Source organism: Lynx canadensis, chromosome D3 (genome assembly GCF_007474595.2).
Source record: "Lynx canadensis isolate LIC74 chromosome D3, mLynCan4.pri.v2, whole genome shotgun sequence".
NCBI lineage: Eukaryota > Metazoa > Chordata > Mammalia > Carnivora > Felidae > Lynx > Lynx canadensis.
This window is the reverse complement of record NC_044314.2, coordinates 64,985,637-65,002,794: the sequence shown is the minus strand read 5'-3', so window position 1 is coordinate 65,002,794 and position 17,158 is coordinate 64,985,637. Positions and strand designations below refer to the sequence as shown.

The following is a 17,158-nucleotide window of genomic DNA, read 5'->3' as shown; positions in this document are numbered from 1 at the left end:
ACTAATGACATTGTCATCCATAGGAGAGAAGCTGCCCTAAGGATTTTCTCCAAAACCTTGTGTGTACCAGCAAAAACCAGCAAAGTTCTCAGAAGGTGGTAATGTACTGCCTTGTAATGGGTTTCTCCTCAGGGTATCCAAGTGGACAGAGAGTTTGATGACCTCGCTATCTCAGTGAAGGTAATTCTTCCAGCACTTTATATCAAGACTGCTGCCCACAGAGTGGAGTACAAAAGACTTGCCTCCAGTCTACATCCCGTCCCTACTGGCGTCTGTCCCTAAGTGACTGCGGTATGTGGCTTCCTCTCACATTAGCCACTTCAACTTCCATGTGGAGAGTTCTTGGCCTCATGATGCTTTATTATCACTTGAGTCTGCAGTGAGTCCCCATGTCAGCTGGGTGTTAAGTCCTGTGGAGCCTGTCTTCATGATGATTCAGACACTTGTACCCTCCTCTCCATCCCATGGCCTCTGTTAATGCAGAGCATTAATGCAGCCTTCCTTTGCTCACGCTAATTTCCGTAACATGAACTTGTGCTGTGTGCTACATGTTGAGCTGAGTATGGGGTCAAAGAACTCCAAAGTTCCTGCCTTGGTGACTTCAAGAGACCATGAAATTATAAGGTGGTGTGTGACTGGCATTCCCAAACTCAACTTGCCAGAGCGCAAACTGACACAAGGTTTTTGGAAGGTTTTATGTACCAAGAGCCTTAAAACTGCCTATGCCCTTTGATTCAATGGTCTGACTAATCTGCTCTTCAGAAATAACCAGAGATGCATAAGAATATTGATGTCCAGGGGTGCCTGAGTGGCTCAGTAGGTTCATGAGTTCGAGCCCCGCATCGGGCTCTGTGCTAAAAGCTCAGAGCCTGGAGCCTGCTTCAGATTCAGTGTCTCCCTCCCTCTCTGCACCTCCCTCACTTGTGCTCTCTCTCTCTCTCTCTCACAAAAATAAATAAATATTTTTAAAAGTTTCACAAAAAAAAAATTGATGCCCAAAAATGCTCACTGAAAGGCTGTTTATAATATGAAAATTGGAAATAATCTAGATGCCCAATAATAGGGGACTGATTAACTAAGAATTGGAACTCTGCAATCATTAAAAGCCAAGCGTTCAAAAAACATTGAACACGTTAACAGTTTATGAAAAAGCACATGGTTAATGTTAAGTGAGAAAATCAGGATTGAAAAAAAATCACATGGTTTGTCTGGCAATTCCTTAAAAGGTTGAACCTGTAGTTTATCACAGACCCAGCAATTCGTGTCATAGAGAAATGAAAACATGTGTTCACAGCAGCTTTATTCATAATATCCACAAAGTACAAATGTCCACCAACTGATGAATGGGTAAATAAAATATGGTATAGGGGCACCTGGGTGGCTCAGTCAGTTGAGCAACTGCCTTTTGATTTCGGCTTAGGTCATGAGCTCACGAACCTTGGGATGGAGCCCTGCATCAGGCTCTGTGCTGTGCGTTGGTGGAGCAGAGCCTGCCTCGGAGTCTCTCTCTCCCTCCCTCCCTTGCTCTTTCTTGCTCTCAAAATGAATAAAATAAACATTAAAAAATAAAATAAAAATGGTATGCCCATACAATGGAATATTATTTGGCCATAAAAAGAAATGAAATTTGAGGTGATGATAGCATTCTAAACTTGCTTGTGGTAACGGCTGCACAACACTGTGAATATACCAAAAGTAATTGGACATTTTAAATAGACGAATTGTAGAGTATGTGAACTGTATCTCAATAAAGCTGTTTACAAGAAACAGGAGTGAAGGATCATGCTACCACAGGAATGTATCATGTAACAGGAGGAATGTGTCATGCTACAACATGAATGAACCTTGAAAACATGATGCTGTGAAAGAAGCCATTCACAAAAGACCACACATTGTATGATTCTGTTTATAGGAAATGTCCAGAATAGGTAAATCTACCAAGACAGAAAGTAGATTAGAAGTTGCTTAGGGCTGGGGCGCCTGTGTGGCTCAGTGGGTCGAACATCTGACTCTTGATTTCAGCTGATTGTGATCCCAGGGGATTGAGTCCTGTGTCCTGTGTCTCCATGCTGAGCATGGAGCCTTCTTGGGATTCTCTCACTCACTTGCTCTGCTCCTGCTCGCTCTCTCTCTCTCTCTCTCTCACCCACACACACACTCTCTCTCTCTCTCTCTCTCAAATAAAATTTAAAAGAAGTTGCCTAGGGCTAGGGAGATGGGAGGGACTGGAGGTTGGCAGCGAAAGAGCATGGGTTTTTTTGGAGATGGTAAAAATGTTCTAAAATGGATTGTGATGGGGCACCTGGGTGGCTCAGTCGGTTATGCCTCCAACTCTTGATTTTGGCTCAGGTCCTAATCTCACGGTTTGTGGGTTTGAGCCGTACTTCAGGCTCCTCGCTTACAGTGTGAAGCCTGCTTGTGATTCTCTCTCTCTCTCTCTCTCTTGTCTCTCTCTCTCCACCCCTCCACCACTCATGCTCTCTCTAAATAAATAAATAAATAAATAAATAAATAAACTTAAACAAATAAGTCACCTACTCTAACTTTACAAACGGATTGTGGTGATGGTTGCACAACTCTGTGAATATACTGCAGACCACTGGATTGTACACCGGTTTAAATGGGTGAGTTGTGGGGCACCTGGCTGGCTCAGTTGGTAGAGCATGTGATTTGATTTCAGGGTTGTGGGTTTGAGCCCCACATTGGGTGTAGAGATTACTTACAAACAAAAAAACATATTTTTTAAAAAATGAGTGAATTGTATGGTATGTGGATTATATCTCAAGAAAGTTGTTACTAAACAAAAAATCATATTGTTGGATCCAATTTTGTAAAACCCATGTATAAGTATATACACAGGGGAAAAAAACACTAAGAACACCTTGACATATTAATAATGTTTATAAGGTGTGGGTTTGGGGATGATTTTTATTTTCCTTATGTTATTCTTCATTTCCTACACTTTCTCCTCTGAATATGTGTTACTTTTAAAACCAGAAAAAATAAATAGTACTTTAAAATGTGATACAGGCTACAATTCAGTTATGTATGTGGAATGATTGGAGCCGTGAGGGTGGAGGAGGGTGCTATAGACTGAATTGGGTCCCCCTGCCAAATTCCTACGTTGAAGCCCTAACCCCCAATGCGACTATATTTGGAAATAGGAGGCAATTAAGGTTACATGAGGTCATAAAGGTGGGACCCTGATCTGATAGGATTAGTGTCCTTGTAAGAAGAGACACCGAGAGCTTGCTCTCTCCTCCCACCCCTATAGGCAGACACAGCAAGAAGGGAGCCTTCTGCAATCAGGAAGAGAGCCCTCGCTAGAAACCAACCCTTCCAGAACTTGACCTTGCATTACTCTTCTAGCCTTTAGAACCCAGAAAATAAACTTCCGTTACTTATGCTACCCAGTCCATGGTGTTCTGTTATGGCAGGTGACCTAAGATAGAAGGATTCACTCTCTTGGAGGGAAGAAGCAGGGAGGGTTTCTCTTGGTTTCCCCGGCTCTCCGTTGACCTCCTTCCATCTCCCTCCTCCCTGCTGCCAAAGCTATCTTTCTAAGGGCCGACCTAATCATACTATCCAAATGTTCCCAAGGCCTACAGAAAAAGTCCAGCTCCTCTACCTGCTGTGTGCCACTGCAGGGGCAGAGTTCCCCGCTCTTCTGTAAGAAGTTAAGGGTCTGCTCCAACATGCTCTAGGGAATCACCAGAAAGGATGTTGCATTCTAGTGATAAGTTTGGGGTTATGCCAGAATTCCTTTTCCCCTGCTTTTCTCAGAAATAAATACACAGTGGATCCCAAAGAAAGTTAAGTCAGTCCTTACAGAATGGAAGAATCAGGTGATTGTACCAAAGTTCCCCAAAATGGACACTGCACTCCAACGCAGCCTTGGCGGGGGGAGCCTGGGGTATACCCTCCAACTCCCTTGTCCCCAGAAACTCAGAAATCCCCAGATTAAAGAAGTAATCAAATCCTGCCTGGTTCCTGGGCGCTGGATGGCAAAGGCCTTTCTGCACCGAAAAAGGGTGGACAAGAAAGCCGGGTGCAGATTTGGGGTATGAAGCTGGCATCCATCTTGTTGGTTGTTAGTCTATCTCAAGTCTCTTGAGATAGAACACACCTCCGTGGACCAGACGAAGCCACTTGAAGTAACAAAGTAACATCTGTGAACATGACTTCATGAGCCTCCAATCAATAGCGTCCACCTTCTCAGGAGACCCCCCCCGCCCGGGCCCCCGCCCTGCCCCCAACTTTCCCCGTAAAACCCCTCGTTTATAAGCCATCAGGAAGTTCGGGACGTTGAACACTGGTTTTACGTTCTCCTGGCTGGTGCCACACCAACGAATAGCCTATCTTCAAGGCAAAAACTTGGTGCAAGTCTTTTATTGGCTTGCGAAGCACGGGAGAGCAGCTCTCCTTTGCATTGCTTACAGGTAGATGGTGGGCAGGCCTTGAGAGGGTGTCTCGTTTGCAAAGACCGGAATCACGAGCAGACAGGTGAGTGGGCCTGGGCCTCCAAGCAAGAAGGCAGCACAAGCTTGACGTGAAGCCACGCGCACATTGAGGGCTTACGTGCACGAAAATGTGCTATGTCCCACGCAGAGAAAACCGTGACCACTCCCACCTAACATCCGAGGATACATCAGAATGCTCGGCTTTGGCTAGGCCACAGCCTTCCCGCCAAAGCCATATCCAATCAGAAAGCACCATACTCCGCAAGTCAAGTAACGTCCAATCAGAAGCGGGATTCCAGGCCTAGGTCCGCCCCGAGGCACTGAGGACCAATGGGCACCTGGGCAGCGGCGGGCCAATCCCGGGCCGGGTGCACCGCGCAGCAGCGGCAGTTGGGCGCGTGGCGTCGGTGGCAGCGGTTGAGGTCTGGTAACGGCGTTGGGCAGCAGCTGAACTCACCATGGTGAGGCCCCCCCTGGCCACTCTCGGTTCATAGAGGCCCAGGCAGGAGGGAGGATGAAGCCCGCCACATGAGGCCCCTGGGTGGGGCAAGACTGGGACAAATCCTAGGACCGGGGCTGTGTGTGTGTGTGTGTGTGTGTGTGTGTGTGTGTGTGTGGCGGGGGGGGGGGGGAGATCGGGGGAAAGAGGGGGCTGGGTTGGGCACTGGAGGCCCAGGGCTGCCCGGACGAGCAGATGATAGTCCTCTCGCTTGTTCTCTGGGTGTGCGAACCCTGAGGGCAGCGGCAACCTGCGTCGTGGTAATGTCCCGGATGAAGGGGGTCGGCAGGTGCAGATGTCTTCTCGAAAATTGTAACTTTATGAGCCAGGTTGGAAGCTGGGTGACCTTGACTTGTTGGGTGGCCTTGACTCAGTCTCTGAGGACAGCCGTTATGTTGGGTTCCTGAGGCCTGGAAGGTCGTTCTCAAACGTTGGGGTCCCAGGACATCCCTAGAGTATGTATGTATGTATGTATGTATGTTAACGTATGTTTATTTTTGAGAGAGAGAGAGACACACACAGCACAAGTGGGGGAGGGGCAGAGAGAGAGGGAGACACAGAATCCCAAGCAGGCTCCAGGTTCTAAGCTGTCAGCACAGAGCCCAACGTGGCGTTCGAACTCATGTGATATGAGATCATGGCCTGAGCTGAAGTCCAACACTTAACCGACTGAGCCACCCAGGTGCCCCTACAGTATTTATTTTTTTATAGAGTTTATTTGAAGAGAGAGAGAAAGAGTGCAAGTGGGGGAGGGGCGAGGGAGAGGGAGAGAGAGAATCCCAGGCAGGCTCTGCACTGCCAGCCCAGTGAGCTCAACTCACAAACCATGAGATCATGACCTGATGGGGAAGCAAGAGTCATGCTTAACCGTCTTAGCCACCCAGGCACTCCATGGACATCTCTACAGTGTAACAAATTAGGACTCCAAAAAGCCTTTGTTTATGTGGGTTATCTCCATAGTCATTTGCCATGTTAGAAATTTTAAAAATATTTATTTACTTTCAGACAACATGCTAACATAAACACCAGATATCCAAGTTGCAACAGCCATAGTTTGTCGGCTCTTGCAAGGAAAATAACATTCTGTGAAAAAAGCTAGTTCAGTTGGCAACTGAAAACACACAAGTGCTATTTCTTCAAACAGCTGTATTTCAGCAGGTGCACAAGTGCTTTATGGATACTTTCCGTTTTATCACAGTACTTGAGGGTGGATGTTTTATAAAATAATCATTTTTTGCTTCATCATGAATATTCTGAAATGAAATTGACTTTTTTTTTTTTTGGTCTTTTTACCGTGAGTGCATAAGGGTGAAGAATCTAACGAACACTGGTATAGTTTGGTGCCACTACCTTGATCTGTACTAGGGCATTAAGAGTTTTACCCACTTTTTTTTTTAAGTTTATTGTTTTGAGAGAGAGAGCGTGAGAGAATCCCAGGCAGGCTCTGCACTGTCAGTGCGGAGCCCAGTGCGGGGCTTGAACTCATAAATGGTAAGATCATGACCTGAGCTGAAGTTGGATGCTTAATTGACTGAGGCACCCAAGCACCCCAGTTTTACCCACTGTTTGATTATGCACCATCAGTGAACACGGTGAAATGTGAACACGGTGAAAAGGGCTGGTTATCTCAGTAGTCCCACTGTGAAATCGCTTTAATTTCCAATTACCCTGAAGAGGTCTGTGGATCTCTAGTGGCCTGAGAAGGCCAGTGATTACTTTGAGGACTGTTAGCGGGTAGGGGATCAGTAGAAACAATTGACAGGAGGAAGAGAGCAGAAAGGTCTGCGCATTTGCTGTCTGGAAGCTGAAGCTTCTGGGTACAGAGGGAACAAAGTAATCTGCCAAGAATATGAAGAGAGCAGTTGGACTGGAGCTTGAAAAGAAAGAGGATGAAGATAAGGCTGAGTAAAGTAAGGTAAAATTTTAATGATCCAGGTGAGGTTGGTGATGAATTTTTAATGGCTTTCTGTTGAAAGCTAGGAATGATTTCTCTGACTGCTTTTCGTTAGTTCCACTGGATAATCAGATGGAAGTGGCCTTGCAGATCATGTAGCACACCAGCCCCCATTTTGTAAAAGAAAAACCTGAGGGATTTTCTCAGGGTACAGAGCTTCCTGTGATCATACTAGGGCTGAGTCCGTAGAAAACTAAATCAGGCATCGTGTGAAGCATAGGCTGCCTGGATTTAAGTAAGGCAAAATGAATAATACTGATCTGTAAATGGTGTGATTGTGTGGATTCCAAAAGACTTCCCAGAGTGTTGATGAATTTCTTCTCTGAAGGAGTGCATTCCTTGTCATTGGAGAAGTTCTTTCTGCAACTGAATAGTTCCTTCTGGGATGGATTCTTAGGGTATTGTGGCGTTCCGTGAATCTCTATGCCCCTAATTGGAGAGTTGGTGTTTGTGTGATAAGAAACGGGACTTCAGGGGCGCCTGGGTGGCGCAGTCGGTTAGGCGTCCGACTTCAGCCAGGTCACGATCTCGCGGTCCGGGAGTTCGAGCCCCGCGTCGGGCTCTGGGTTGATGGCTCAGAGCCTGGAGCCTGTTTCTGATTCTGTGTCTCCCTCTCTCTCTGCCCCTCCCCCGTTCATGCTCTGTCTCTCTCTGTTCCAAAAAAAAATAATAATAAATGGATAAACGTTGAAAAAAAAATTTTTTAGAAACGGGACTTCAGGGGCACCTGGCTCAGGCGGTTAAGCGTCCGACTTCAGCTCGGGTCATGATCTCACGGTCTGTGGTTCGAGCCCCGTGTCGGACTCTGTGCTGACAGCTCAGAGCCTGGAGCCTGCTTCGGCTTCTGTCTCCTTCTCTCTCTGTCCCTCCCCTGCTTGTGCTGTCTCTCCATAATAAACACACCTTAAAAATAAAAAAAAAATTGCCTGCCAAACTTAAAAACAGGACTTCAAGTTCTTGGTATTGTATATTAGGATTTAGGGTAGGTGGGACACCTTGAATTTTATTTGATCTCCTCTATGTATTTGTAAGGATAAGGTGTCTGAAATAGAACAAATGATTAATGACTGTACGGTTATGTTTATGGCAGGAAAGATAGGGTACAGTCAAAATAGGTACTTTGAGTCTAAGGAAACCACCAAAGGACAGTGTAGTGTCCTACCATTTGTGATGTCTGGTTGCCATTAACTCCTAGCCTTGAGGTGAAGGGAGTGGTCACTAGAAGCTGAGAAGGTGGCTTTATCAAGAACACTGACTGCTGAAAGTTTGTGGCCTTGATAAACACACTCAGGGAGCCCATGGCAGTCCGGCAGGGTGGGAGCCAGGAAGTGAGCACCCTGACCACACTGTCCTCTAACCTCGCAGTCTCTTGCCGATGCCTGCCTTGGCTAATGCAACCAGAAGCCAGGTGCAAGGAAGCCCCTTTAATGCAGTCCAGATGGGTCAGCCTCCCTGAGCACAGCCCTGGGTGGAGAAAATAGAGGGTAGCTGTAGATGGGTAGATGGATGGCACACATATGGTGACCACTGGCACCTGGGCCATGGTGACCTGTGTCCAAGTCCACTCTTCCTTCCCTGATCTGTTACTTGTTACATTCTCTTTGGACAGGACACCATCAGAAACTAATCGCTATACTCTTTCGAGAATAACTGTGGCTGTGTGGTGACTGTGGCTGTATGTGACTGTATGGTGTGGCGTTTATCATTGACATTACGTGTATGGTAGCAAACACTTTTGTGTAGGGGCTAAGTCCGGCACTTAGTAGCTAGGGTGGTTTAGAGCACCTCAGTTTTCATAGGGACTTGAAAAGGGTCACATAAGCCTTCTGGGAAAGGTCTGGGAAAGCCATAGACAATGTGAAATACATGTAGATGTGTGTGTTAATACGGTTTCCGTGCCATATAGCGTTGGTTCCCTTGAAGACAAGGGGATCTCAACGTTTGTGTTCTGGTTCCCAGCGCGAGTGCATCTCTATCCACGTGGGGCAGGCAGGTGTCCAGATCGGCAATGCCTGCTGGGAACTGTACTGCCTTGAACATGGAATTCAGCCCGATGGTCAGATGCCAAGTGACAAAACCATCGGTGGTGGGGATGACTCGTTCAACACGTTCTTCAGCGAGACTGGGGCTGGCAAGCATGTGCCCAGAGCGGTGTTTGTGGACCTGGAGCCCACCGTGGTCGGTAGGTACGCGGGCACTTGGGCGGCTTTCCCGGGAGAGTGGGAGAGCCTCCCTGAAGCCCCCTCCATGCCCCCTGTGCTCCTTTGAATCCTTTCTGCAGAAAGGACGGGGTGTACAAGTACACGCCTGTGGCTACATCAGGTGAGAAACTGAGGCTCCTAAGTTAGGAGAACCTAACGTACAGGAAAAACATAGGCTGGTAATAGATTCACTCGTGGCCGCCTCAGCCCCAGGCCGGTGGTTGTGTAGACTCCACCTGCGGGGTGCCCAGGCACTGGTCCCTCCTTAACGCTGCGCACACCAAAATGCTGCTGCGTGAGAATCTTGACCTGCATCTGACAGAAAGGTAAGTAGAGAACATTCGTTGGCTTCCTCCGGATTAGAAGGCTGAAGTGGTTGCCAGGGAGAGCTGCAAGGAGAGAGCACCTTTCAGTGGCCACCCAGGGGAAGACAGGATGTCACCCTAAAGCCTGTGAGAGGCAGGCCACAGAGGGTGCCCTGATGGGACTGGCCGGCCAAGGTCATGCTGACCTGGTGACTGTCTAGTATGTAAGCGATTTTTTAGTTACACTCTTTGAGGTAGCTGTGGGTAGGAGGACATACGTATGCACGTGCAGAATCACCTGTGTGCGGGTGTGAGTGGTTTCCCTTCTTTGAGGACCAGTCAGATTGGACTTTGTACCTCCACTTGACTTTACCTGCTGAGCCATAGATTGCTGTTGTGGTCTGCGTATGACGCAGAGACGTTTTCTACGAGACCCTGATGCCGCCGACCCGCGAGGAACGGCACGTGCTCGGTAGATCCCGACGGTCCCCAAACCCACCCCTCCCGGTGAGTTGACAACAGGCTTGAAGCCCTGCGGCCCACGTGTCCTCTTTGTAGATGAAGTGCGCACAGGGACCTACAGGCAGCTCTTCCACCCAGAGCAGCTGATCACCGGGAAGGAGGACGCAGCCAATAATTACGCCAGAGGCCATTATACCATCGGCAGGGAGATCGTCGACCTGGTCCTGGACCGGATCCGAAAACTGGTAAGGGGGTGCCGAGAAGGCTTCCTGTGGACGTTGCCCCGGACGGGAGGGTGTGCAGGGATTGCGACCAGGAGGTCGCTCTGGCAAAACCCCAGGCCAGAATCTTGAGTCCACGTTTCCCTTCACGTGTGGCTTCAGTGCGTCCGTACATCTCTAACGTCTGCCTTGCTTTGCTCCTGAGCGTCCCGCACGTGCGCTGTGGACGATTTGAATGTGTGATCATCCCGCAGAGGCAAAGAAGCGAGCGTGGCTTGTCGGAGGTCGGCGGTGTGGCTTCCGCAGGCACTGACTCACGGTCTCTGGTTTCTCTCAGGCGGATCTGTGCACGGGGCTGCAGGGCTTCCTCATCTTCCACAGTTTCGGGGGCGGCACCGGCTCTGGGTTTGCGTCCCTGCTCATGGAGCGGCTGTCGGTGGACTACGGCAAGAAGTCCAAGCTGGAGTTTGCCATCTACCCGGCCCCCCAGGTGTCCACGGCCGTGGTGGAGCCCTACAACTCCATCCTGACCACCCACACGACCCTGGAGCATTCTGACTGTGCCTTCATGGTGGACAACGAAGCCATCTACGACATATGTCGGCGCAACCTGGATATCGAGCGGCCCACGTACACCAACCTTAATCGTCTGATCGGGCAGATCGTGTCCTCCATCACGGCCTCCCTGCGATTTGATGGGGCCCTGAACGTGGACTTGACGGAATTCCAGACCAACCTGGTCCCCTACCCCCGCATCCACTTCCCCCTGGCCACCTACGCCCCGGTCATCTCAGCTGAGAAGGCGTACCACGAGCAGCTGTCTGTGGCCGAGATCACCAATGCCTGTTTTGAGCCGGCTAACCAGATGGTCAAGTGTGACCCTCGGCACGGCAAGTATATGGCCTGCTGCATGTTGTACAGGGGGGACGTGGTCCCGAAAGATGTCAACGCAGCCATCGCCACCATCAAGACCAAGCGCACCATCCAGTTTGTGGATTGGTGCCCAACTGGATTTAAGGTAGGACTGGGTGATGTTGAGTGGTGTTACCGGTCAGCAGGCAGCCGACCAAGCACGGCATGCCCTTTGTAGGGGATGCCCTGTTCCATGGCAGCCAGCCCCTTGGTCATAAATCAGTGAGCCGGAGTGAGAATTTATTCAGTGGTGCCATTTGAACTCCCTTCCTGAGTTATCACGTTGTGTATCTGCGTGAGAATTTTCTTTTTTAACAGAACAGAAAGTTTTTGGAAGGATTTTTGTCGCCGCTTCTGGGTGGAAGAATTAGTGTGGGAAAAATAGTTTGGACTTAGAAATGTAGCAATTTTCAAGGGCATTTTGGTAATTTATGTGGATATTTGAAATTGGGGTATCACTGTAAATAAACATCAGTGTTCCTAAATCCCACGTCATTCTTCAGGCATAAGGAAATTAAACCAAATCTAAATGTCCCATGCAGCATTTGATTTAACGAAAAATGGTCATGGGTGTTTTTGGAAGAAATGGCAACATACTCATTTCTCTGTTAGTAAGATTGGCAAGTTTGGGCAGAGGCTGCCTCCAACACAGTTTGTGCCAGTCTTCCATCTGATACAGAATAGGAAACTTGCTGTAGCTCTTCAGCTTTGTCCAGTACTTGGACGCTAAGCTGTCGATGCTTTCCATCTGGGAAAACGTGCTTCCCTCTGCCTTGCTTTCCATGCCGCCTAGCTGGCTCAGACCTTACTGCTTCTGGTGGGCTCGCTGCAGCGGGTCCTTCACTAGCCCTTCCTATTCTGGGTTCAGGGATCGGCACAGTTGGCAGACCAGCCACGTAGAGTTTTATGTGGACACACCCACACCTGTTCATTGGTGTCTTGTTGTGGCTGCTTTTGTGCTCCAAAGAGAGAATTAAGTAATTGTGACAGAGACCATGTGGCCCACCCAGCCTAGAATATGTGCTGCCTTGCTCTTTTTTTTGTTAACGCTTATTTTCATTTTTGAGACAGAGACAGACAGAGCATGAACGGGGGAGGGTCAGAGAGAGAGGGAGACACAGAATCTGAAACAGGCTCCAGGTTCCGAGCTGTCAGCACAGAGCCCAACACGGGGCTCGAACTCACAGGCCGTGAGATCGCGACCTGAGCTGAAGTTGCACACCTTAACCAACTGAGCCACCCAGGCGTCCCTGTCTTGCTCTTTATAGACAAAGTTTGCCGACCCCAGCTCTAACTGACCCTGTGTATTCCTGCCCAAACCTCTGGTCGTGGTGTCTCCTGGTTTGGAAACTTAGAATGCCTCCCCTTTTGGACCCAGCCCTCGAATATCACCCCCTTTCTCCTACTTAGCACACACATAGGCCACCTCCTGTTGCAGTAGTAGCAACAGTCCTAGGACCTGAGGGTGTGCCTGTCGCCCTATTATGCACAGGCTGGCTCATTTGGTGGGAGACCGGGGGCATGATCTCCCCTGGTGATACAACCATAGTACTCTGAATCGAGTGGAAAAGGTTTCAGCTACAGAAATGAATCCCCATCTTGTAGAAGCCTATGGGGAAAATAACATGAGCAATACAAAGCAGCGTCCCCTTTTAGAAGAAACAGCCCTGTTACCCGAGCACCTGTCACGTGTCTCAGTTGCTGGGACACAGCCCTTCAGGCAACTTGGGACTGAGCCGGGAGCCAGGGCTCCTTTTCCCCAGTTTTCCTGGTCTGGAAACCGGCACCCTGCTCACCTGACACCTTGCCTGGCACAAAGAAGGCACCTGCATGCCTTTTGTTTCCATGAAAGCAGCTGCCATTTCTGGGTCTGACAGAAGTTGCACAGACTGTTTTCTTCCCCTTCTCTGGCAGGTGGGCATCAACTACCAACCCCCCACCGTCGTCCCCGGAGGGGACCTGGCCAGGGTGCAGCGGGCCGTGTGCATGCTGAGCAACACTACCGCCATTGCCGAGGCCTGGGCCCGCCTAGACCATAAGTTTGACCTCATGTATGCAAAGCGAGCCTTTGTGCACTGGTACGTGGGGGAAGGCATGGAGGAAGGGGAGTTCTCCGAGGCCCGGGAGGACCTGGCAGCTCTGGAGAAAGATTATGAAGAGGTGGGTGTGGATTCCGTGGAAGCAGAGGCTGAAGAAGGGGAAGAATACTGAATGAGTGCCTCTGGCAACCATCCTTTTGTATCATCCCCATGATAACATTACAAGATATGTTTATCTATTAAAGTTTGTATATTGAATCATCATGTCCTTTGTGCTTTTGCCATAATTCCCGATCTAGACACCTGCCTTTTCCAGGTGGATTTCCAGGGGAAAAACATGTTTCCTCTCCAAAAATTAAGCATGTCTGTATGTGTAGTTACCACTTTAACCCTAGAAAGAAAGTTTCAAAAGGCGTGGCTGAAGGAATTAGGAAGAATGCTTTGGTTACTTTAAATTTAGACATTTCTTAAATCTTTCACCCATTCTTGATGTTCTTTGAAGAATGGAATAGTAATTTGGTTGTCTTCTAAATTGTGGAGTGGCTACTTTCACCCAGTCTTGTGGGAGGGTCCAGGGAGGCAGCTCCGCCCCAGTGCAAACTTATTTACTGTGAGGCTCTCATTCCTTGAAGTTTTTTGATTTCACCTCTAACTCAGCCGCGTGCCTGTCAGAAGGAACTGTAACAGGGCTTTCTGCACATCACCGCCCACCCATGGCACCTCTCCCGGAGTAAGCTATGGGCACTGAATTTGTCGGGTTATATTGATCACGTAATCTGGCCCCTTTTTCTAGTTGGGAGTTTCCTTTTTGCAGTCTAGCCTTTCCCGGGCTGCCAGCGTGGATCCCGGGACCCTGCTGGTTTCCCGCTGCCGCGCCAGCAGACCCATACACTACGGGGACTCTGCGCCAACGACCGGGGCGCCACTCCTTCGGTGCCGAGGTGTTGACGGCCAAGAGTTTGGCCCGAAAAGCCAAGAGCCCGAGTGTACTACCGCGCAGGCGCTCAGGGAGGGTGGGACGACGCAGACCTGGCAGCAACATTACGCTCCCGCCACTTCCGGTGCCCGCCTCGCCCCGCCCCTGGGTCGAGTGCCTCGCTCTTCCGAGTCTCTATGGTATCAACTTCCACCGCGCTCCACTCCTCGCGAGACTTCGGCGGCGCAGCAATGGCGAGATCGTGAGTGCCGCTGACGGGAGTCAGGACAACGGGCTGGGACGGGGCTCGGGCGAGATCGGGCCGGGGGAGACCCGGCAGGCCAGGGCCGCCAGGAGCGGATCGGCGGCTGGGGGCGCGAGGCCCTCCCGGGCCTGGAGAGCCGCCCACGACCAAGCTCCCGCCTCTTCCCCAGATGCCGCGTCACTGCTCCGCCGCCGGCTGCTGCACAAGGGACACGCGCGAGACGCGCAACCGCGGCATCTCTTTCCACAGGTCAGCGCGCGTGCGTGCTGGCACGCGAAGGCTCACGTGTGCCTGCGCCGGTTTTACCCTCTTCGTGGAGCCACGATTGCGCATGCGCTTTCCTCTGGTTGGCGCGATGCTTGTATTTGTATGGGGGAGAGGGGCGGGGCGGGTGCGACTGAGCCCAGGTGGGAGAGGAAGCATGGGAGGTCCACCAGCCTGCGTCCCTCCGCTTTCTGACTCTCACCTGCCAGGTGACGCTAAGGAAGTTGCTTTCCTCGAGGCCTCAGTTTCCTCATCTGGACCTTGGTGGGAGGTGTTTACCTGGCAGGGTTGAAGGGAGGTCTGGTGGTGGCGTGTGCATGACCAGTCCTTGCCGTCTGGAGTGCTTGAGCAGCTTCAGCCCAGGGCTACAGACACCCTGGTGCTTACTGGTTTGTGGCTCCGCAGACTTCCCAAGAAGGACAACCCGAGGCGAGGCTTGTGGCTGGCCAACTGCCAGCGGCTGGACCCCAGCGGCCAGGGCCTGTGGGACCCGGCTTCCGAGTACATCTACTTCTGCTCCAAGCACTTCGAGGAGAACTGCTTTGAGCTGGTGGGAATCAGGTGAGCCTCTGTGGCAGTGGTCACTGGGGCAGGGTTTGAAGCATCAGAGTAGTCGGCCGATTGGGGCAGCTGTACGGCCAGATGAGGACGATCCTGAAGCCACTGGCTGGAGCCCAGGCCGACCTGGTTACGCGGTGTGGCTGCTTTTTCCCAGCTTTGCACCTCGGTGACAGTAAGACCCACCCTCTCAGGGTAACTGTGCTAGAGACCGGAGAGGAAAACATTAGCTTTTTCAAAGGCTATTCTTTAGAACCCCAGTCCTCCCAGCAAATCCACAATGAAATTATTCTTTAAAAAAAAATTTTTTTTTTTTAATGTTTATTTTTGAGAGAAAGAGAGAGAGAGACAGAGCGTGAGCAGGGGAGGGGCAGAGAGAGAGGGAGACAAAGAATCCGAAGCAGGCTCCAGGCTCTGTCAACACAGAGCCCTGGTGCGGGGCCCGAGCTCTCGGACTGTGAGATCATGATATGAGCTGAAGGCAGATGCTTAACCAACTGAGCCACCCAGGCGCTCCCACAATGAAATTATTCGTTTTGGCTGGTCAGCCTAGTTCTAGTACAGTCTTTTTTTACACGTCTAATTTTGAAGAGCCCTGTAGGAAAGAGATTGGTGTAATTCTACCTAAAGTGGCATTCCCTAAACTAAGTGCTGGCAACATGCCTACCCACCTCCCACTGTGCTAGCATGGGAGAGCCTGATCTGGGGTGCTGGGGGCATGCTAGCTCTGTGCCCTGCAGCTGGCCCTGGGGGGCAATGCTTATTGTCCACCTCATCCAGGCTGTTTTTCCCCACAGCGGGTATCACAGGCTGAAGGAGGGGGCAGTTCCCACGATATTTGAGTCCTTCTCCAAGTTACGCCGGACAACCAAGACCAAGGGGCACAGTTACCCACCTGGCCCCCCCGACGTCAGCCGGCTCCGGCGATGCAGGAAGCGGTATGTGCTGTGGGTGGAGGGTGCCCCATTCCCACCCCAAATCTGAGAGACTGGGCTTTAGGATGTGTGCCAGCAGTTTTGGACAGGGTTCTAAACCAGTGGAGTAGACTAGGGTGGGCTGGTGAAGTAGAGTCTGGCAAGGCCTTGGCCTGGCCTATTAGTGTCTCTCTCTCTCTCTTTTCTCTCAGCTGCTCTGAGGGCCGTGGGCCCACGACTCCATTTTCTCCACCACCACCTGCTGATGTCGCCTGCTTTCCTGTGGAAGAGGCCTCAGCACCTGCTGCTTTGCCTGCCTCCCCCACTGGGAGGCTGGAGGCTGGCCTCAGCAGCCCCTTCTCAGACCTCTTGGGGCCCCTGGGTGCCCAGGCAGATGAAGCAGGCTGCAGTGCCCAGCCCTCGCCGGAGCGGGAGCCAGAGCGGCAGCCATCCCCCCTTGAGCCACGGCCTGTCTCCCCCTCAGCCTACATGCTTCGTCTCCCACCCCCAGCCGGAGCCTATATCCAGAATGAGCACAGCTACCAGGTGGGCAGTGCCCTGCTCTGGAAACGGCGGGCTGAGGCCGCACTTGATGCCCTGGACAAGGCCCAGCGCCAGCTGCAGGCTTGCAAGCGGCGAGAGCAGCGGCTGCGGCTGCGGCTGAGCAAGCTGCAGCAAGAGCGGGCACGGGAGAAGCGGGCACAGGCAGATGCCCGCCAGACTCTGAAGGAGCATGTGCAGGACTTTGCCATGCAGCTGAGCAACAGCATGGCTTGAGTGAGGGGCTGCTGGGCCCGGAGCTGACTTGAGAGGTTGCCTCTTAGGGCTTCAGCCTCTTCCCCCCTTAGAATCCACCTGGAGAAGGACCCCATCTGAGCTGTGTCCACCAGACCTGCCAGATGCCATAATAAAGTGGATTCTAGGAGGCCCTGCTATCTGGCTCAGCTAGGGGCTGGGGCCCCTCCCCAATTATCCAAGCTCTCAGCGGTGAAGAGCAGAAAATCCAGCTTTTTGCCCACCCCACCTCATGCAACTCCAGTCCCCACAGGGTTTTGAGGGACAGGATGGTGTGAGCAGAGGCCAGCAACAGTGCCAGGCACCCTCTCCTTGGTACCTGAAACAGCCCAGACAAAAGTAGTCTAGTCCCTTTGAAAACATTTCTGAAACCCAGGCCAGAGTCAGTCTCTT

At 51.0% G+C, this 17,158-nt stretch overlaps 2 protein-coding genes across 3 annotated transcripts; both read left to right on the top strand.

Annotated features, from left to right (window-relative positions):
- The first annotated feature begins 4,862 nt into the window (after positions 1–4,862).
- On the top strand, positions 4,863–13,225 carry LOC115528284 (tubulin alpha-3 chain). Its single transcript, XM_030336269.1, has 5 exons — positions 4,863–4,921; positions 8,873–9,095; positions 9,978–10,126; positions 10,440–11,120; positions 12,929–13,225. The coding sequence occupies exons 1-5, from the start codon at positions 4,919–4,921 to the stop codon at positions 13,223–13,225; spliced, it is 1,353 nt and encodes a 450-aa protein (XP_030192129.1). The 5' UTR covers positions 4,863–4,918.
- Positions 13,226–14,176: 951 nt separating this feature from the next.
- Positions 14,177–16,897, top strand: THAP7 (THAP domain containing 7). Of its 2 annotated transcripts, XM_030292335.2 has the most exons (5): positions 14,177–14,231; positions 14,404–14,483; positions 14,904–15,059; positions 15,854–15,994; positions 16,183–16,897. In XM_030292335.2, the coding sequence occupies exons 2-5, from the start codon at positions 14,404–14,406 to the stop codon at positions 16,745–16,747; spliced, it is 942 nt and encodes a 313-aa protein (XP_030148195.1). In that variant the 5' UTR covers positions 14,177–14,231; the 3' UTR covers positions 16,748–16,897. The 2 variants fall into 2 exon arrangements, with proteins under 2 accessions (XP_030148195.1, XP_030148196.1); XM_030292336.1 differs by lacking the exons at positions 14,177–14,231; positions 14,904–15,059 and having other exon boundaries at positions 14,251–14,483.
- The last annotated feature ends 261 nt before the right edge of the window (positions 16,898–17,158 follow it).